At 37.7% G+C, this 22,568-nt stretch overlaps 1 protein-coding gene across 9 annotated transcripts in view; it reads right to left on the minus strand.

Annotated features, from left to right (window-relative positions):
• The window catches only part of tnikb (TRAF2 and NCK interacting kinase b), a 106,452-nt gene that overhangs the window by 76,968 nt on the left and 6,916 nt on the right, over window positions 1-22,568 (minus strand). For all 9 annotated transcript variants that reach the window (XM_015601138.3, XM_049463032.1, XM_049463016.1 and 6 more), the window contains exon 2: window positions 2,580-2,645. In XM_015601138.3, the coding sequence (XP_015456624.1) occupies window positions 2,580-2,645 (66 nt within the window). The remainder of the gene's footprint in view (window positions 1-2,579; window positions 2,646-22,568) is intronic.

Below are 22,568 nucleotides of genomic sequence, written 5' to 3' on the forward strand. Positions count from 1 at the left end.
AGTAGTAGCCTGATCTGATAATTAGGGGTGGGATATATGGCACGATATTTCAGGGTATAATATTGTTCACTATATTCAAAAATGTTAGCGATATGTCTGTCTATGATTCGATATTGGAAACCCCTTCTGTATGCATAATATATTTTCATCATATTCTATTCTGAAAACAATATCATCTCTTCTAATTAGAATCAAAAACTGAATGTCCAGAATTCCTCCACTTGATTTAACGTGGTACATTAACCTTAACGTTAAGAATTTAACCCATGAAACACTCCTGACAGATTTAATCCAAACACCCACTTACAAACACTCTGCAATTTCATACTGTGGCAAGAAATTCAGGGAAAATGTCTCAACAAACGCTCCAGGTACATCTGCTGGTGTGACACAGGTCTGACCGTGTGTGAGAGGATAATAGAGTGGGTGAAGGATCGCTCTTAGAAACGCCTTGAAGCGTAAGAAAACACATGGGTCCCGACACGCTGCGGCATTCCAGGCATTCAAAGCAGCAGTGCAGGCACTGCTCTGACAGGTAAGTACGGATCTGACAGCAGCGCTTCTGAAGCTAACAGCAAACAGGGACACTGCACTTCTTCTCTTAACCCTTTAATGTTGAGGCAAAAAGCAGCTGTTTCTGCCTTTTTATCTGCTCTTCCTCTTTAATAAAGTGATTCCATGGTGTTTTTGTCACTTTCTGGGATGTTACGTGTAAAGGAGCATAATCTTGAAGGTCTGCTTCCACTAAAATCCACTTTTTCTTGTTCTTTGTGAAATACAGTAGGTCTCTCTGAGTTGTATATGCATGCTGAATATGAAACTTCCTCAACCCCCATTGTCTGCAGTAGCTTAAAAAAGAAAATATTCAGAAAAACGAGTCGATCAGGAAAAGCTCTGTGTCTATGTCAACCCGTGAGTTCATGGCCTCACCCGCCTTGGCTTGGTACCGCCCACAGACATAGCTGAACTTGGACTGCAGTAGAGTCGACACTGTCTCGTTAGCTCGTTACACCAGCTAGTTAGCATTGGCTATCTTGTGTAAGTAACTATAGGTTTAAATTGGATCTCCAGTTGATTTTGCGTTTTCGCGTCAACGGAACACAGATCAAAGCGGGTGCTAATGGCACCAGATTTTATTATATAGAGCATGGCCCTTCGCCTCATATTTTCCACTGCAGTCCTGTTAGCCAATCAGAGGTGATATATTTGTATGTATGAATATTCATGAGCAAGAGCCAAAATCCTGTCTTTCTTCAGAGACCAGTAATATAGTGAAATAAAGCAGGTTCATACAAACACCAGAGCACCAAAAATGGCTTACATGGCATTCAGACCACAACTAGACATTTCTAAATGAATGAGAAAACGATGAAATGAGACCTTTAAAAAGCCAAACATTTGTAGTTTTTGTATTTTTAATCATTTAGAGAATGTTTTACTACCAAGTTTACTTGTTATTCCTCTTATTAGCAGAAACTAAACTCTGTGAAATGTTATGTTCGGGAGAAACCTACAGAGCTACAAGAGTCCACAGGTGGTTGTGATATGAATTAGACACCATCACCATCTAGAAGCTATAAACATGAACAAAAACATGAAAAAATTGTATAATGTTTAAAAAAAGGGGAGGGGGATTTTTAGCAAACAATTGCTTGATTAAAAGCTAACAGATAGAAAGAAGCAAAGAAAATAAATTGAACTTTATTTTTTTTTTTATATCTTATGTACAAATCCTTTGTCTGTAGTAAAGCAGTACTGGAACAGCACTCGCTACTGCAGCATTTACACAACACACAGCACATTCACACTATCATCATTCTAACTACATAAAGACACAAACACAGATAATGTATAGATAAAAGTATTTTCATTTAAGTCTTTTCATTAGAGGAATTACAGATTAAGCTAGAGCAGAAAGACGTCTGGCTGACCCACATGGCAGCTCCTTTAGCTCAGATGAGAAAATAAAACAGCGGCTTGGCTTGTCTGGGCCATACAGCACTGCTACTGGACAAAAAACTAAAAAAACTCAGAAAATAGGGGTATATTTAGGTTTTAGATTATATTTAGGTTTGACTGGAAATTGTGCATAATACATAAAACTGCTATTTCTGCACTGCAAACATTGTGATCCCTGCATTGAAATCTGTATGATGCTACAAAATTAAATGTTTAACATCCTTAAATAACTTCTTTTGATCTCAGTGATTGAATTGTGTGGCTTCTATTGATACGCAAACTTATAATAAAATAATAAATAATAAGCTCTTCAAAGCAGTTCCATGTGTGTGCACCCAATAAAACTAACACAGTCCATCCAACAATAAAGGAAGCGTGGAGCTATTTATTGCACCAGAAAGCCAAATACCGATTCCACATGATGCTCCAGCGTGGACCTACACACAGTCCAACTACTCTGAGGCAGAACAAGTTATGAATAAGTTAAAAGGGACAGTAAAAAAATCTCTTATTGAACTGGCACTGGTACATTAAGTAAGCCAGGGTAAATCAGTAGTGTGATTTCATACAAACAGCGTGATCTCAAAGACGGATAAATCAGGCCTGGTAAAAGCACTTACCTTATACACTTGCCCATATGTCCCATTTCCCACAAGCTCCACTAGCTCGAAAATGCCTGCAGGGTCCTGAGGGAAGAAAGAAGAAAAAAACAGAAACAAGATTAGCCACCATTATCTTACTCACACAAGCATCAAGCAGATTTACTAAACAATCCACAGCATGCAGATGCTGCAGCATGTTCATCCTCCGCGCATACCAAGAAGGAAATACACATTTTATGACCCTTCAACACGTTCTACTGTGATTACAATTACAATGATGGTAGATAAGCCTAATTAAGGGCCCTTTAGCTTGCCTGGATTCCTATGATTTGTCTACTCAAGATTGAACGGTATGAAATAGCCATGTAACAAGAGTCATTATCACACTAGAATATGTTAATCTTATAAACTGATATCCTTCAGCAAATAGTTTTTTTGTATTATGTTATTAATTATATTATTATTAATATTTTATGATGATCAGCAACACAATGTAAGCAAGATCCACAGCTAATTAAAACTGAAGCTTTGTTTTTATTAAAACCTCTTTGTTTTTAATAAAATATAATGTAACTACAATGTAATAAGATATATTAAAATAATTTAGATTGTTTGGTAGCTTATGTGGACCTGTGAATATGATATTTTATAATACAGTCTGAACATCATCCAGTTTCCATTTACATTAAAACACTGCAGAAATCACTTCATTTTTGATGTGTGTTTGTAGAGATACAATGGTGAACTGATATCTGTTGTTTTTTTGTTTTGTTGACTACTGAAATAAACAGCTTGAGAACAGTTATCCTGACAGAGGTAAATACTATAGGCTGAAAGAAATACTGTAGTGGTTTTCCACCTAATCTATATTTACCACAATGCCACAGACAATCATTTTTACATTTTCCTCTTTTGAGAAAAGAACTGAAAACCCACTGAGGGGTGTAACTTAAGCCAAGGGGCAGTTGCTGAGAACTCGATAGCTATTTACTGATGCAGCAAATAGAGATAAGGTTAAAAACGTTGGAATATTTCTTTAAGCAAAGCAGGAGCCCTTTTACAAACCAGAGACAAATCATAGTGGGCCCTATCTTACACACTGCACAATGACCATTGCTATCTTACACCCAGCCAACAGTCTATTAATGCCTTGCACCCGCAGCTTTCAAATAGCATCAGAGCTTACGAAATTGAATGCAGGTCAGTCTCCTCTGCTGAGCGCACCTGGCTCTTAAAAAAGCTGACTGGTTTATTTAACATTTCACCCAAAACACATCCATTATTAATTAAGAGAATCAGTACATGCCTTTCGCACATTTCGAGCCGCACAAGGTGTACATTTCCCGCTGTTATGATAGCAAAGACACACTGACATGCACTAAATCAAGCTGTGAGGTACACAGTTGACGGCTTGCCTATAGATCGCTAAAATAGGGCCCTCAATTTATTTCTTCATACCCATGGCCTATACACACTCATCCAAATATTTTTTAAACATGGAGGATTTTTGTCTACACTTTGGTCTTCAGTCCACATGAAAAATAGAGCTTCATGAAAACGCACTCCAAGTTAGAGATTTCTAACTGCTTAATCAAATCGCTAACATCACAACACATGCATGTTACTGGCTTAATATCGAATACCTCCTTTGACATACATGATGCTTTATTAAGATTTAAAATCAGTTCATATTTTGCATAGTACATTACCGTGTGTTTTTAGATATTTATTTTAGGATCTGTGTTTTCTTCCTTCCCTGCTGTTTATGAGGCACTGTTGCTTCATACAGAGCTAGCTTCCTCATATGAGCGTCTCTTCTGTACGGACAGAAATATTTTTAAAATCCTTGGGAGAGAAAGAAATCTTTGTTTTAAAAATATCTGGATATGTGTGGACAGGTCCCAGAAAAGAACTGAAAACCCACTGAATCCAAGCACACTGTAAGTGAACAGGTAGTTACACAATATTGAGCTTTCTGTTTGCTGTCACTAAGCATCACGAATTACACAATTTTAGTTCCTCTTTATCCTGACAAAGCACCCAACCTGGTGTAGTGATTCAGATCCACACCACCAGCACACAAAAGTGACATCAGGGTTTAAGAACACAAGCTTACAACCTGACTAATGACTAATCAAAAAGGAGCGAAAGAACGAGCTAAAGTGACAGCACTTCAATCTGTGACAGACCAGTTCAGGGTGACAGTACAGTGAATGGGAGTCAATGGTTCTTATTCAAGCAGAAGAGAGAAGAAAATATGACATCAGGGCCTCTTGTTATGACGGAGCCTGAGTAAAAACAGTCAGCGTCATTTGCATCAGCGCACAGAGAAGCAGTTATCACAGCTGACAGAGCAGCGGCGTGCATCAGCGAGCATGAAGCTCATGAAAAATCAGTAAATAAATAATGCAGCAAACCTCTAACAATGAGTATGAAAAGATGAGTTGCCATGGCAATCCAACAATAGCTGCCATTCATGTCACCCGGGGGGGAATCTTTTTTAAAACTTATCACGCTGCACCTATTCGAAAGCATCCTCCGGGAAGAGGAAGATGATGACGATGATAAAACCGGACGCAAACTAAATCTAGAAGCTAAGAAATAGCTAATACAGTATAATACGCCTCTGATACAGAAGAAGGAGTGGTACACAGATAGGTCAATAGTGAGGTTATGTTGTGTGCAACCAACTAACTTACTTTATTATAGGGCTTTCGCTTTCGAGAGTCTATACTCATGCCTTGCACCAGCACCGTTAAAATAGCGACGGAGCTTACAAATATATCTTATCTTTAAAGCTTGACCGTGCAGATAGTTTCCTCTGCTGACAAGCGCAGAATCGCTGCGCCATTAAAATACAAATCCGCCAAGGTCAGTGCGGTTTTACTATGACTTGAAATAATGTTTTTTTTTTTTTATTCGGTCTCATTTTCTTATACATACAAACTCTACAGTTCTGGGCAAAATACAAAATTAAACTGATGCTGACCTTATAAGTATTAAACTGTAGTACAGCCAGTAGAATTGGAATACGGAATAAGGGGATCAATCTGAACACAAAAAATCTTTTAAATTTAAATAAAAAAAAACTTGTGAAATATATAAGACACCACTTAAAAACTAGTTTTTGAGTTTCTTTGATTTAACCAAATTGAAAAAGCTGTGTGTAAAACTGGTGGAGGAGAACATGAAATGAAAACTGTGATTAAAAACCAGAGTTATTCCACCAAATACTGATTTCTGAACATATATGATTATAAAATGAACATAAACACTCAAGAACAAAACTCAAACTCTACACTACTTCTTAACAACCAGCCTGTAAAATGCTTTAAAATCAAGGTATTTCATATTTGTCAGCACTGAGTGACGCCTGAGTCATAATTCCCCTTCAATTCCATTTAAACAATACATTTCAACATTTGCACTGAACTGTTTATCCAACCTCAGTTCGTTTGTATTTGATTTCCCTTAGTTGTTTGTTGTTTATGTTTAGCTTTAGCTGTATCCTTCCTTTGTCATTATCTGTAGCTATATTTTATACCCATATCATGCAGTTCCTAGCGATTAATAATTAATCTGTTGTTATCTGCCATTATTAGAGAATGAAGAACGTGATCTTAATTGTTTAGATCCGGTTGTTATTACAGTACACATGTAATATCATATTGAGGCACCATGTTTTAAAGTTATCAAATCTCACAAAAATACATTCCGATATGTATCATGATGATGTCATGTTATATTATATTCTATTGCCACAATAAACCACCCCATTAATACATATCCTTTGGCATGAGCAGAACATGATACAATACATGAATAGAAATAATGAAACCAAGTATATTGGTATATATATATATATATATATATATATATATATATATATATATATATATATATATATGTGTGTGTGTGTGTGTGTGTGTGTGTGTGTGTGTGTGTGCTTGCATGTGCGTAATTTAAGACTGAGCATTTCTGCTGTGTGTTTGACTGTAAGAAAGCAGCAACTGAATACATTATGTGTCCAAATGTTTGTGGAAACTCCATCAATAGAACCACCAATAGAATAGGACTCTCTGAAACATAAGCACGAACCCATTGGCACTATGGGCTATAAAATATAAAGCTCCCCAGCACTGAGCTGTAGTGTAGTAGAACTGTGTTCTCTGGAATGATGGTGCTCCAACCAACACTACTGAATGAGTTGGAGAGTTGGGGTGAGGTGGAGTGGTGATCATCCGCCACCCTGACCTCAATAATACTCTAGTCCCTAAATGCAATCCTCAAATCCTCACAGCAGTGCTCCAAAATCTAATAGAAAGCCTTTCCTAGACAGTAGAAACATTTACTCCAACAAAAGCAGGATAAACTCTTTTTTCAAGCAGTCTGAAACAATCATTAACCAGGTGTCCCAACAATTTTGTTCTACAATATATTCCCAAAAGATTTGTTTCACTATTTTACTATAATACAAAAATACTCAACACAACCCAGTAATAGTGTATATGCAAATTAGGAGATCACTTTAGTTTCTCTGATTTTGCTATTTACAGGTATATGTTTGAGTAAAATGAACATTGTTTTTTATTCTATAAACTACAGAGAACCTTTTTTCCAATTAAAAATATTATCATTTAGAGCATTTATTTACAGAAAATGAAAAATGGCTAAAATAACAAAAAAGATGCAGAGCTTTCAGACCTCAAATAATGCAAAGAAAACAAGTTCATATTCATAAAGTTTAGAAATCAATTTTGTGGGAATAGCCCTGTTTTTATTCACAGTTTTCATGCGTCTTGGCATGTCCTCCTCCACCAGTCTTACACAGTGCTTTTGGATAACTTTATGCCATTCCTGGTGCAAAAATTCAAGCAGTTTAGCTTGGTTTGATGGGTTGTGATCATCCACTGATCATCACTTCATCTTGATTATATTGAAGAGGTTTTCAATTTGATCAAAAAATCAAAGAAACTCATCATTCTTAAGTGGCCACTTATTTTTTTTCCAGAGCTGGATACTATATGTCAGGCAGCATTACTAAATTAAAACTAGTATTTCATTATAGCAGCCAATATGATCAATTATTAGTAATTATTTTATCTCCTTAAAATTGGTATCACTACTGCATATAAATCACCAACATGTATAAAACAGTTTTAGCCCTACTCTCAAGGATTACAATGAGTATGCGAGTCTGGTACATCATAAATTAGACAGAAGGTTTTTTTCTTCTTCTAGAATATTCTCTGCACAGCTGACAGGTGCTTCATGAATTTCAACCCGTGAGCAAAGATGCTGACTTGGAGAAAGACCTTTGAAGACGCTTCCTCTGAAATAAACATGAGTTTACAGCACAGAGACATTAAGCAAATCTCTGAGGTATGGAGCGCTGCCTACCAGAGCAGGGGGTGGACAGACTGGAATAAGCTCAGCCAGATTCTTTAAAACCAAGCATGACTTCTAACACCCAGCCACTAAGTATGTGTGGGAAAACTAGGTCAAGCGGACCACTAGGCTCTGTTTGGGTTCCCTCACAACAGCGTGAGCTCCGGCCTACATCAGGACAGCCGGGGGCCGGGGTCGCTGGGTGGGAGACAGAGTGTAATTCGTCCCTCAGCTGTCCTGAGATACTATTAAACCAACTGACATCACACGCCACCACTTCTGAATCAGCCTCTTAATGATGGCCCCCAAAAACAATAATGGACCAATGCTTTAGGCACCGTATTTCATTTAATCATAATCAAATCTGCAGTGCGTCACATCCAGATCAGCTTGTTTACACCAGCTAGATAAAAACAAAGAGTCTTACTCAGGAAGAGAGAACTGCAGAAATCAAACTAGAGTTCCCATTTCAGAGAGCTTAATAACTACAAGAGGCCACAAATGTACCAATTATTATTTAAAAAATAAATAAATATTTAAATATTTAAAGAAATATTTATTTAGTTTTAAAAATAAGAGTTATAAAATGAACAGCACAATTATACATGGCCTTTTAAATAGGCCAGAGTAGAGCCAGCAAGTTCAGCATTAGTTTTTAGCAAAAGAAAAATTCACACTGTTCTTATTTCCCGTTATATATCTACTAGAGACAGATTATATCTGTCCAGTATCGTTTATTTAAATTTAATCCTGCATATATGGAGATATTTGGAGTGCATTATTAGTATCATGACATTCTGGATCATTGACTTCTGATACAAATCTGATAAAATCCTTGTATTTCTTTTAATGTATTAATTAGGGGTGTGCCATATCATATCATATGTAATAATAAGATGTCAATTAAGTAGTGTATTCTTGAAATATTTTTTAATTCAGTGTTTTGTCATATCACCAAGAATACTGTTATTGCGAAAATACCATGAAATATTGTGATATTATTTTAAGGCCATATCGTCCACCCCTAGTGCTAAAAATTAGTCTAGATTTAGGTATAGTATGTTTGTGAAGGACCACTACACTCTGTGAAATGTGGAAACATTAAATGATAGAGATTCCAATTAAAATAATATTATGACATATGATAAAAATCTTTATGTGTCAATATGTCAACATTTTTAGAAATTAAAGTTTTTTACGTAGTATTTAACACAATTCAATTCAATATGTATATCTGTTGAAACAATAGCTATATTTAATATGTAGTTTACATGTTAGTACACATTTAATTAATTTTTACTGCATTTGAAACTCCTAATAACATAATAACAAAATGTTGCTCACAATTTACCCACAAGTTGTGAGGTGTTATCAGTGCCGCATTTGTTAGCTTCCATGGGACATATTACTATATGTATAACCAATATGTATAGCCAATATTGGTCAATATTGATACTGGTATATTGATCTGACAGATATGTGGATAAGTAATTATGCACTGATATTAGGGGTGTACAGCATAACACCAATAATATCAGAGGAAATGGTAGAAATTTGCAATGTTTTGTTTTTCTGAAATCTGATCATTGAGAATAAACCAAAAATAACGCAGATGCACCACAGTGAAAAGTAATCTCATAATCTCTTTGTGTGTTTCACCTTTATTTTATTTACTATTTCACACACTGACTTAAACTGCATCATACTCTGAAAAATAAAGGTGGCAAATAAAGAAGTTTCTTTGTGCAATACCACAGAGGAACCAGGTTCACTTCCTTAAAATCTTTCAATAGATAAATGTGTAAACAAACAATGTCATGTAAGAATGTAGCAGTTAGAGTGTACAAGTGTAAAAATGCAAAAAAATCTGGCACAAAAAAAACTTTCACCTTATGTCAATGTCCTTTAGACCCATAATATTTTTCCTGCTCACACAAAGGTTCTGCAAGAAAGCAAGAATTCTCTTTCACAGTAACTATCCTGACACCTTTATCTTCAGGCTTTTTCTTCAGGAGTGTGTGTGATCTCTTTTGCTGGCTTCAGCAGAACCTCCAGCCTGGCCCTCTGCCTTCCCTGCTCACAGCACTGGAAAGCAGAGACTAGGATCTGTGCAAAATCTCAAAAGAGAACAGAAAGAGAGAATAGATAGAGAACAGAGAGAGAATTCACCTGCATTCACACAGGGTTGGTAAAGCGAGAGAATGGCTGTGCCTCCCACGGCCAGCCGTTAACAGGCTGATTTCCCAGGGCAGTCTGGAGCTGCATTCAGCAGCTTTAAATTACACACCATTACTGCTGTTCCTTCCTCCATTACAGGGAAATAACACCATAACTCAGCCTCTTTTAAAGCAGAGCAGCTCTGGGCTTAGAACAAACGCAAGCTCACCTCTCCCTGGGTGGTAACACTTCAGGCCTTGCCGAGCATCAGTAACTGCGGAAACCATGACTGGTGCTCGCTTGTTAACTCTAAAAAGTCCAGACGTATAGATTTTCCTTCGCTTCCATTCAGGTTGACTTCAATCACTTGACATTCACATCAGCAACAAACAGAATGTGAACCATATGAGATGATGGAGGCACATAAACGTAAAACTAAAAAATTTAAATATTTTGAATGTGTACAATCTATGTTTATAACTGTTCAGACCTCATGCATCAATTTTTCAAAGCCAACCTCTGGATATTACACTGAACAAGTGCACTCAACTTCTTTGGTCGACCCTGGGGAGGCCTGTTCTGAGTGGAACCCATCCTAAAAACTGCTGTTTGACCTTGGCCACCGTTTGTGTTAGCCAATTTCTTATATCTTAGGTCATCTTTACACATAGCAACGATTCTGTTTTTTCACATCCTCAGAGAGTTCTTTGCCATGAGCTGCCTATCCTGCCTATCCAAGTTGAATATCCAGAGGCCAGTATGGCGGAACTGTATGCAAAACACCAACTTTAACAGGTGTGCTCCCCATTCACACTTGAGACCTTGTAACACTAACGAGTCACATGATACCAGGAGGGAAAATGGCTAATTGGCCACAATTAAAGGTGCTCACTAATGGTTCAGACATTAATAGCTGGGTGTTGAGTTATTTTGAGAGCACAGCAAATGTACACTGTTATACCAGCTGCAAACTGACTACATTGTATCAAAGTGTCATATCTTTGTTTTTGTCCAATGAAAATGTAGGGGGTGTAGACACTGTGAGACACTGTAGCTAATAAGCAAGCCAGTTAATGAGCTGGCCAGTAAAGCTGCATGACAAGTAAAAAAAGGAATAAATCCATATAATTCTGTAAAAAAAAAAAAAAAAAAAAAAGGCAGCCGGCAGCATGTTATCAGTTCTGAAAGTTGCCTTTTCAGGTGTTGTGCCGAATTCTGCCTCCCTGCCAGAATCAGGAACATGCGTGCCTGCTACGCATCAAAATTCTCCGATTCTTTTTATTTCTGTTTAAAAACAAGGGTTAGTCTACAGTTACATTAGTCTGTGCATGTGATGTGAGAGTACAATAAGGTGAGCCAGATTTAAGCACAACACGAGTTTTTGGCATCTTCTATTGTTTAATTGGTGACTGAATAGCCTGACTCAATTTCTTTCAATTGGTCCAAAAGTCTAATACATCTACAAAAGTGAACCATGAATCAATGAATCCAGATTAAGCCCACCTCTTCGAGTTGGAAGTATATGTTCTCTGCAAATAATTGTTCATAGCCACTGCAGTGATATGCAGAAACAGAACAGCAGTGTAATGATTTGTCCATAATCTACAGCCCTGAGCAGGACCACTGACTGTGTACAGCGTGATGGACAGGCTGTCATTATGTGAAATTCAACCATGGAAATGGTTCGCTTACGACAGTGAACTGTGAAGATCGGAGCATTAGTCCAGGTCAATCACTCATGCACCGTGAAGAAGGTGATACAGTTTTACGCTTCAGAGACGTTAACCTGACCTCACGCCTCCAAAACACTGTGCTGCAGATCTGTCCAGTACTGACCGATAAAACACTGCGCTGTGGCCTTCAGCTAAGAGCACAAATCAGTGTCACATCATTTAAACAACCTAATGAAGCAAACAGCTTTGAAAAATGTGCTTCTGTGTTTTGACCAATTTTTTATCAATTTGAATCATCAATTTTGGTGGTGTGCATGTAGATAGAAGCATGACAATATGAATATTTATGTTTTTCTACAGTTGATTTAAGCAACAAATATGTTCTGTGAAGTTTCCCAGTTTAATGATATTTATAGTAATTATTATATAACATTACATCACAATAAACTGCTTAATCAAAATCAAGTTCAATATGGAATGACTTGGTGTTTTCATCTGCTACAACTTTAAATATAAAATCTAAACATCATGATACATATGTTACAATGTTTGGAAATACCATGGTCCGATACACTGACACACCATAAGTCATGGGATACCAGTATGTGAATTGATTGTAATGAGTTACTTCATGGTGCGGCCTGGGTACGCACACACTTGTATAAGTTGTGAGGTGCCATCTTGTGAGTGAGGCTGAACACTGGCCAGCATGATCATGGTAAATCGATGTACCGTATTTTTCGGACTATAAGGCGCACTTAAAAACTTTTAATTTTCACAAAAATTGACAGTGCGTCTTATAATACGGTGCGCCTTTTGTATGGATTTTACTCGTCAGGTTGTAAGGAGCAGTAAACACACACTCCGTGCAGCGTTATAGAGAGTTTCAGTGCTATACAGAGTCCAGAGCCGTGCAGCTCCGAGGCTGAGCAGCAATAGCATTAGCTAGATGCTAACCGCTAAGCTAGCTAGCTTATTCACTGAGATCAGTATTATCTAAATTTTACTCGTCAGGTTGTAAGGAGCAGTAAACACACACTCCGTGCAGCGTTATACAGAGTTTCAGTGCTATACAGAGTCCAGAGCCGTGCAGCTCCGAGGCTGGAGCAGCAAATAGCATTAGCTAGCTTATTCACTGTTCAGAGATCAGTATTATCTAAATTTTACCCGTCAGGTGTAAGGAGCAGTAAACACACACTCCGTGCAGAGCAGCAATAGCATTAGCTAGATGCTAACCGCTTAGCTAGCTAGCTTTTTCACTGTTCAGAGATCAGTATTTTCTAAATTTAGCACTTTTAATACTGCTGGAGCAGTATTATTAGAGTTAGATGCTAATCGCTAAGCGTTCACCGTTCAGAGGTGAGTTATCGGCCTGTAAGTCTGTGCTGCTTTGCCTGGCTAGCATTAGCTAGATGCTAAGCGCTAACTCTCTCAGAGGTGAGTTTTATCAGCCTGTAATCTGCTTGTTTACCGTGTTAAAACAAGCTACGGGGGACGAATCGCTAGCTAATATCTCACTGTCTTACCAGAACACGCAGGATTACTCAGTGTAACGCTGTCGTTTAAGTTTGGGTTAACTTTACTAGTTTAGGTGACTAGCTAGCGTGCTAGCGGATAGCTATGCTAACGCTGGTGCAGCAAGCCTTAGTGGACATCTGGAAATCTAAGCTTACTGTAAATAAACTGAAGCACGCTACTCACCCAAATAAACAGTTTTCAGGAGAGGAATCTGTGTAGATTAATATCCAGCACTCGTTTGACTTTGAAAGAGCTAGATTTATATATACTGAGACGCTCCACCGGCAAGCGACCACCCCCGGTGGGGGAAGGGAAACATGGCGCCACCCCTGTTCACTTTGATATAGGCACCCTTTCTAGTGTCACTTAACGCGCCTTATAATGCGATGCGCCCTATGTATGGAAAAATAGCAGAAAATAGGCGTTCTTTGATAGTGCGTCTTATAATACGGTGCGCCTTATAGTCCGAAAAATACGGTAAATTGTTGAATAGTTTGAGTGAGGCCTAATAGTAGGCACTAGATGAATAGGACAGGTATTCTATGTCTGAAGATGTACCATAAATGAAATTAAAATGAATATTCCTTGATCCACGGTGCCACGTGTGTTGGAGAAATACATCATAGAAGACATCACTACCCACAGTAGACAAAACAGTGGAAAGTAATGTTTGTGACCAATGGCCTCTGGCTAGAACTGTCCATGTAACACGTGCCTTTTGTTAGAAATCAGAGCCACATTCAAAGCAGAAGTCCCCACATGCAAATCCCACAGGTCAGTACAGAGTTCTTTAGCTTCCATGGCGAAAGTCAGAGGACACAATACTAGTGTCTGTCCCATGATTTCTGGCATGTCAGTGTATATTTGCCATGTTGTCCAACCATTCCAATTTTGCAAGTTACATTTTAAAATCCCATTGTGCCGAAATAAATCCTTTTAGATAAAATCACAAAAACCTCCGCTAACGTCAGAGATGTTCCCATCACAGACGAGCTGTGCATGTTCTGACAAACCATCGCATTCATGCTCTCTGACAAATGAACAAAACACTTTTTATGAGTGCCATCTTTAACCATGTCACATGGAAATGTCAATTATGTGGAATATTAAATACAGCGCACTCTGTATGTAATTAGGCAATGATGCCATCAACCTGTATTCCGGCACAGCAATCGTGACACTTGATTAGATCTGAACAGTTAAGATGCTTCTGGAGAATTCATGCTGCCTGTAGACAAGTCATCCGCAGAGACAAGTGACTCAACTTCCCCAGTAAACATGAGTGTGTCCAGGATTTGCTTCAGCGTGAAGATTTCATTTGGTTTTTCCACACTTTTCTCACTCTGTCATGCTGACACAGGTTATCCCTAACTACATTAACATACTCCCATACTCATTTATAAGATAATCAATTTCTTATATGTGCAGTCATATGCAGTAATTTGGTTACCGGTTCCTCTTTTTTTAAAAATGATTTGTTGAGTGTCTTAATGGATTATTATATGGTAAGTAATTTTTTTCTGTTTAAATGTTGCTCTGAACTGCAGTGTATATATATATGCATGTGGGGCCTCATGCATTGAATGTGGATGTGATTTCTGCCTGAGTCTTTTGTCTGTTCACAGGAACAATTCTTACCAGACATTATTGGTCACAGGCCATGTCTAGGCATGTGGGGGGCCCTCCGCTTCATGACTGCTAAAATTTCTAATTTTCCCGGCTGCAGGAATCTCAAACCTGTCTGGCTGGCTGGCTACTGTCAGCAACTAGTGGGAGGGGCTCCTTTGAGGGGGATTCTGATAACAGTGTCCTCAGATTTCCTGCATTGACCGTCGCAGAATTTAAAGAGGTACTCACAGTTTGTTTTTGCATTCAAATCATAACCAGTCATTGACTGGGAGCCCCAGGCCAGCAATTGGGGACCCTTTGATTGGTTTGCTTGCCTTGTTGCAACGGGCCTGGTTGGTCACATTCATTACAGCCCACTACACTTTCCACTGTGGATGGTAATGCCTTCTAGGACACATTCTTTGAAATTCAAAAAAGAAATGTCCCATCCATCTGGCATCCAATATGAAGCTTCGCTCCAACACCTGTAATTCACATTGCCTTGTCATGAGCACACTGGCTAGTGTTCAACCTCACCCAAGATACTCACATACCTCATATGCTGAGTGTATGTTCATAAACTGATACGTTTAGTTTTCTTCATCTAATCAAACAATCTTTCTTCATAATTGAAAGTAAATTCTTCAGTATTCCATTGCTATTGTTTTCTTTGCCAGTGCTGAGCTTTCTAGAATGTTCTTGCTTGTAAACAAGCATCCATCATGGCTCATGGTAGTCTGCTATATGGAACCTGACATTTCTTTGCACTTTACAAAAATGCCAATCTAGACCATTTGTTAGCTCTTAAAAACAAAAAAAAAATCATTTTACTTATGGCTTCTGACATTATATACATGTTTCTGTAGTTTTATTTTGAGTACACAAACTAACCACGCCAACAAGCCAACAACTGATTCATTTTTTAATATTCAACAGTGCTGTAAAGGCTGAATATCGATATGCTAGTCAGCAATTTGGACCCAGACGAGTACAGAGATTTTCACCAGCTCATTCAGAGAATACCTTATGAGCAATTTCACACACAGCTCAGATGTCTGTTAACTGGGTTTGAGATGCCTTTGGGCTGCTTTAGAAGAGCTAAGCAAGACAAATTCTTTTGATGTTTGTTAAAGTATTCTAGACGCAAGGACACAGCCCATCCATCATCTTGTTAGTTGCTATGCCAGGGCTAAAGACGGGTTTGATTGGTCAAGTGATGTCAAGTTATCTGTGAAGGTTAAGCATGCAACATATCGATCATCATAAACATGTTAAAGCTTGTTTATTAATGTCAGAATAACATAGCATGATAGCATGATGATCTGAGGAGGCTGGGTTAGTGAAGCTAAACACTAGCCAGCATCCTCATGGCAAGGCGACATGAATTATCAGATTTTGAGTGAGAACTCCTCAAGCCACAGTTTTGTGTATACCAGGAATACATCACAGAAGGCATTACCACCCACAGTGAACAGCACAGTGGTTGGTAGTGATCGTGACCAGCTGAGTCTATCCATAATTATCTGTACAAACAGACAATTGACTTACTCAGTATCTATGTTCTCTACCCTAAGGCGATACAGCTCTGGAAAAAAAAGAGACCATTAAATTGATGAGTTTTTTGGATTTTACCAAATTGAAAATCTCTGGAATGTAATCAAGAGGAAGAAGGATGATCACAAGCCAGCAAACCAAGCTGAACTGCTTGAATTTTTGTTCCAGGAGTGGCATAAAGTTATGCAAAAGCAGTGTGTAAGACTGGTGGAGGAGAACATGCTAAGATTCAGGGGTTATTCCACCAAATATTGATTTCTGAACTCTTAAAACTGTATGAATATGAACTTGTTTTCTTTGCATTATTTGAGGTCTGAAAGCTCTGCTTCTTATTTGTTATTTCAGCCATTTCTCATTTTTCGAAAATAAATGCTCTGAATGACAATATTTTTATTTGGAATTTGAGAGAAATGTTGTCTGTAGTTTATAGAATCAAACAACAATGTTCATTTTACTCCAACATAAACCTATAAATAGCAAAATCAGAGAAACTGAAGTGGTTTCAATCTAAATAACTCAGAAACCCAGGATATGATTCCCTATGAATTCTTAGAATGTAAATATAATCCAATTACTCTGCATTTCTATGTTATGCTGCACTTCTGTAGACACTATATAATGCAAAAGGATGCTAAATTATGTTTCAAAAGGCAAAGCAACTTGTCTTAACTGCTTCAAGTACAAGTCTTAAACTCTTAACTGTGACTGCACAGACTGAATAAATCACACACCATGAGTCTGTACTGCTGATGGGAAAGAAGCTGAGCTAATTAAACAGTGCACACCTCTAGGTCTTGAATTTGTAAGTATGATGAGAAATAAGGGAATATAAAGTATCCTATAGAGAAACCAGCAGCCAAAAAAGCAAAGCAGCAATTCTGCAGACTCTGAAGAATCTAATAATACAACTCTGACTCACTAGGCCTTATGATCCTTAGTCAGTATACCTACAGGAGAGCTTATTTAAACCCACATAGTTATTACCATTCATAAAGACATTTTTATTGCTTGTATAGAGGCTAACAATGAAGCACCTAGAAAGATGATTACTCTGCTTGATCGTTAATCACTCAGACCACTTACACAAGTATTTAAGTTAATTGAGACTGCACTAACTGGACACGTCTTATATTAAACACATCTATCATGGCTAGTCAGAGATCAAAACTAAAAAAAAAAAAAAATTATTCACAGTTTGGTGGACTTTGCTGAACAAACCCAGCAGCAGAACTGTGGTATGTAAAAAGCAATGCTGCTGTGAGTAATACACACAAAAAAAGTGTGATAAACACTAGCATGCTAATGGAACCATCATTCATTTTATATCAGTAGTCAGCGGTGTTCCTATATTGGTTCGTTTTTATTGATGGAAGTGGTAACTGGTCTAACACGTGTACTTCAATGCCCTATGTATTTGACAAGGTTCGTAGAGTGGAATTTGAAAATAGCAATTTCCAGGCCTAGAAAGACCCAGAAAGTTTTGGTAAAGTCTCAGGACTGACACACATTTTATTAGTGAAGATTGTTTCAAAATTGCTTTAAAAGATGTTGTATTTTTATTGTTACAGATTTAGTTGATTTTTGGTTTTATTATCCATGTCTGTAGCAATGTTTTAAAGATTGTGTGGTCATGAAAAATTGTCCTTAAGACATGGATAAGTCCTGAAAAAGTAATGGAAATTTATTGGTTAAAAATTGTATGAACCCTGATGTGATCAAACAGCCAATAATACTAAAAAAATATATTATTTATTGGTAGTGTTTAGTACTGTGAATAACTGTCTTTATTGTTTATCAGTTTTAAATCCTATGGCAAAATATAAAAAATAAGCTATACAAGCATATCTTAAAGAAAATGTGTGCTGTCGGTCTCATTATTCCACAAATCCATACGACAAACTGACATTGTATGTAATAATTAAATTAGGCTGCAATTCAGTTATAATAAATAGATTATTAATCATATGCCATGTCTCTCTAACTGAACAAACAGTTAAATATTCATATTAAACAGCCAAACTTCATCTGACTGGTAAAATTCCGAGTCACATATAAGTCCTATTAAATTTCCATTCAAACAAGCCATTAGGAATAAGTTATTCATTTTCCAAGAGATTTTTTCTGAGGAGATTAGATATAAGATAATCCAGCTGCACAAGGAAGAGGAAGGTTAAAGGAAAATAAAGTGAAATAACAGGAGTTTCCACATCCCCTGTTCCAAGACTGGAAAATGGGACCTCTAATAATTGTGCAAGACCTTGCAAACCATCAAACTGTCCCCATCAGATAAACAGCAGCACTTTAAGCCTTCATCTTTGAGAGAGAGGAGAATATTAAGCTAATTTCTTACTTCAGATCTGAACAAATCCTCAAGTGTTGATCTTCTTTTTATTTCTCCACTGTGAGAAGACAAATTATTTAACGAAAAGAAAACTCCAAACTGAAAGGGAACAATTCTGTTTGCACCAGAACCCCAAACATAACATCTGTTAATGTTTATGGAATGATGTGTCTATTGGCACTTTTCTACAGTGTATTTTTGTTGCTTTTCCATAAGAAACAAATGTGGTACCTGGTCCCTGAAACTTTGTTTGAACCTGCTTACTTAGGATTCCAAGCTAAAAAAGTAGGGACAAATCTAACATGTAAACTATGGAGTGTGTTGATTGGTCACTTTATGCAATGGACAAATCAGAGAATAAGAATCTTTAACAAGATGATCCCTTCAGTAATCTTCATTATTAGTGTGTAATCACTCTAAAGATGTGGGGGCGTGATAGCGTTTAGCAATGTCAGCAGCTACAGGTACCAGGTACCTACAAGGAAGTACAGTCGAGCAGAGTCTAGTAGTGTAGGTACAAGACAAGACAACCATATTGACCATACCTTATCTGAATTTGCCCTCCGCCTTCAACACACACTATTGATCACCCACACATAATGACATACCCTTAGCACACGTGCCTGGAGCTGTGGGCATCCAGCCATTGCTGCAGTGCCTGAGGAGCAGTGAAAGTTAAGTGCCTTGATCAAGGGCCCAACAGTATGGTATAGTATAGCCCAGCAGAGGCAACTTCCAGATTCTCGGTATTAAACGCACAAAATTGTCATTGACGACCTGGTGCTCTAAATGATGAACCAACTGTACCAAACAGTGTGAGAGGTACCAGTACCATGCGCTTGAAAATGCTTTATGTGTATTAGCATGTGCGTGTGTGTGTTTTATATTTTTTTGAACTAAATGGCAGTTGTGACTGGTAACTAAATAAAGGGCGGTCTCTGACTTTAGGCATAGGTGTGTAGGTGTACCCAAAATACTGGAAATAAAATGCTGTTAGAAAATAAACCCCTCTCAAACTGTAACACACAAACACACACACACACATATATATACATCTACAGTAGAGGTGTATTGCATCATGCATTCCAGTAGCATGCAAACCCTTCAAGTGCTCTTAAGAGCTCCCAAGAAATGTGCTGACAAACACTTGCTCAGACATGCTGGGAAAAGCTAAAGCTGACAGCTTTGTAGCTAAAGGCCTACTTAACAAGAAATGCCCTATACCCTATTGACCAGTAGCCTATATTTTGACCTATTTATATGTGGCACAACAGTGATTACAGTGAAGTGCATTCCTGCTCTAATAGCAACTCTACTCCATATAAATTATTAGGTAAATTAACATTTAAAACCATTCACAAACAGATGGCCCAATTTATTATTCTCATCCTTTCTTAATGTCCAGAAAGATCGTTAAACCCCTTGAAGCAGTAACCCACCTACTCGCATACAGCCTCCATTCAGCACATGCTCCACAAACTCCGCTAAAAGCCTTGAGTACGAGATGTGAGCAGTAAGGTTTCTGAGGAGAGCATCTGTCTTCCACGCGTGCAAAGAGAAACAGATTGCCCTTGCTGAGTCATACACCCAAACGCGGCTCCCTAAACCGCCAGGCCTTAAATAAATCAAATGATCCGGCAGGAGCTCTAATTCAGGGCCTATTACGGCAGCACATTAGCGCATTACACCTCTACGCCTCTGCTGTCAATGCTTCGTTACCGCTCGCTCTTTTGACGAGCTCGGTTCACACAGGCACTGGGTCATCGTAAATCAGCTCCGCTATGTCCCGTCACAAATGGCACATTTCACTTCATCGCACACACTTGCCAGAACGTCAAGAATCACGTCTTAGATCACCTCCTGAAGTGGTTTCTTTGAGTGTTTGGATGTGTATCTGTTTTGAATGTGTCCTGAGTGTGTTTACACTTGCATCTTTGTGTGATTTGAACCAGATATAATCCAGACATCCAGACGTATGAAGTGAAAAGGTAAAACTCCCTATGCCGCTTTCTATTGTTTAACCTATGTGAGCCTCCCCTTCACAAATAGGATATAGCCTCCCCTGAATAAGATAAGGATTTGCGATAACGACCCAAACACTTTTAGCACAGTTAGATCATCACTTACTCAAAAACCAAGGGTTTCATTTCAAAATTTGCATAAATGAGGTGGATGGAAAATTGCTTAATGCTGCTGATAAGAGAGATAACATGCCGCCTTCATGTACGATTGGAATTAACATAAAGTGATTAATTTCTAAAGGCAAGTGTTCCTTCAAGTCGTAATTACTTTGGAAAGCATTTTGATACGGACTTTCTTCTCTGACTTGTTACTAAACCTAACTTTATCATAGAAGAAAGAAATGTTCCATAGCAGTCAATGCTGAGCAATTTACTATTTATATAAACTTATTTTTAGCAACTCACAACTTTTTATGAACCACTCAAATAAGAGTAGAAAGAATAACAATCTTACAACTTACCACTTAACAGACACTAAGAAGTAATTGACTTATATAAAAACAGTTTAACCTACTAGGTTTGATGAATGAGCCCAAGCATCAAATTCAACATCTCTATCAATATATTTGCGATAATACAGAACAGAAGATCAGTTACTGCCCTATCGATTGCATCTTCACTCAATATTATACATCACTCACTTCTGAAGTTGCAAGTCTATGAACAAGGGCCAGTGCCCAAAATTTATTGGAATGGTGCATTTAAAGTAATTCCACAGTTATACAATTAAGTCATTGTTAATGTCCAGAGTGCCTATTGGTCAGTTTCAGACAAAACATGGACAGATGCACAAATTCACCAGTTAAAGGTGGGAATTAGAATATGAGCTGGATTATCAAGATTAATTATTACAAAGAAGTTACCAGTGAATTTTATATGCTTAAATGTTCATTGACTCCAGAGGTTTAAACCAACTAAGCTTTCCAGCCTAATTACAGAAAAGTATTTGCATGAAAATAAAGTACAATTAAATCATAAAATAGAGAGGGTCAAATTTTATTTTGACCATAAATATCAGCACAAAAATATATATATATATATTTTTTTATTTACAAGACATCTACAATACATATTTGAACTTTTCTCATGTTTTACAGGAGAGAGTTTATTTGTTACAGTGTGTTTAATCTGATCACAATGTGTGAAGGCTAAACTTTAGCCTTGCTCACTCTTAATGTGAGTTTGTTATATATAGGCCTAAAAATATACTGTATTACTACCACCAAGACGGACAATAAAATGAGGCGTGAATTCAGTTATTCATACACACACAAACCAAGTTATCAAAAAACATGGTGTATATAATTCAAAAAGTTACTTATACTGTGGGAAAACATCTTGACAACTATCTGTCCAACTGCAAATTTTACAAATCACTTTGCAATGTAAATATGAGAGCATACCCAAATGTTGTGTTGTTAAACCTGTTTAACTACACACCCACATATCACTTTACCCTGAGGTAGTCTGTGCCCAGATCTCCCCTACATATTCAAAATGGGTAAAGATGCCAGTTAGCCCAGCTAGCAAGTCCCTCACGTTTCACACAACAAAGCACTTGAATGCTAAGACTTTGTAATTACTACTTAGCTAGTGGGGGAACGGCACAATCTGACAAGGATGTGAAAGCAGTAATAGCCCAGAAAGGAGCTGGACGCTAAGTGGCTGTAGTCTGGGTCTGACAGCCACCCACGTACCATTCAGCGCAGGAATGTTTCTCCTCCCAAGCACAAAGCCCGGGCCTACT

Source organism: Astyanax mexicanus, chromosome 1 (genome assembly GCF_023375975.1).
Source record: "Astyanax mexicanus isolate ESR-SI-001 chromosome 1, AstMex3_surface, whole genome shotgun sequence".
In the NCBI taxonomy this organism is placed as follows: Eukaryota; Metazoa; Chordata; class Actinopteri; order Characiformes; family Acestrorhamphidae; genus Astyanax; species Astyanax mexicanus.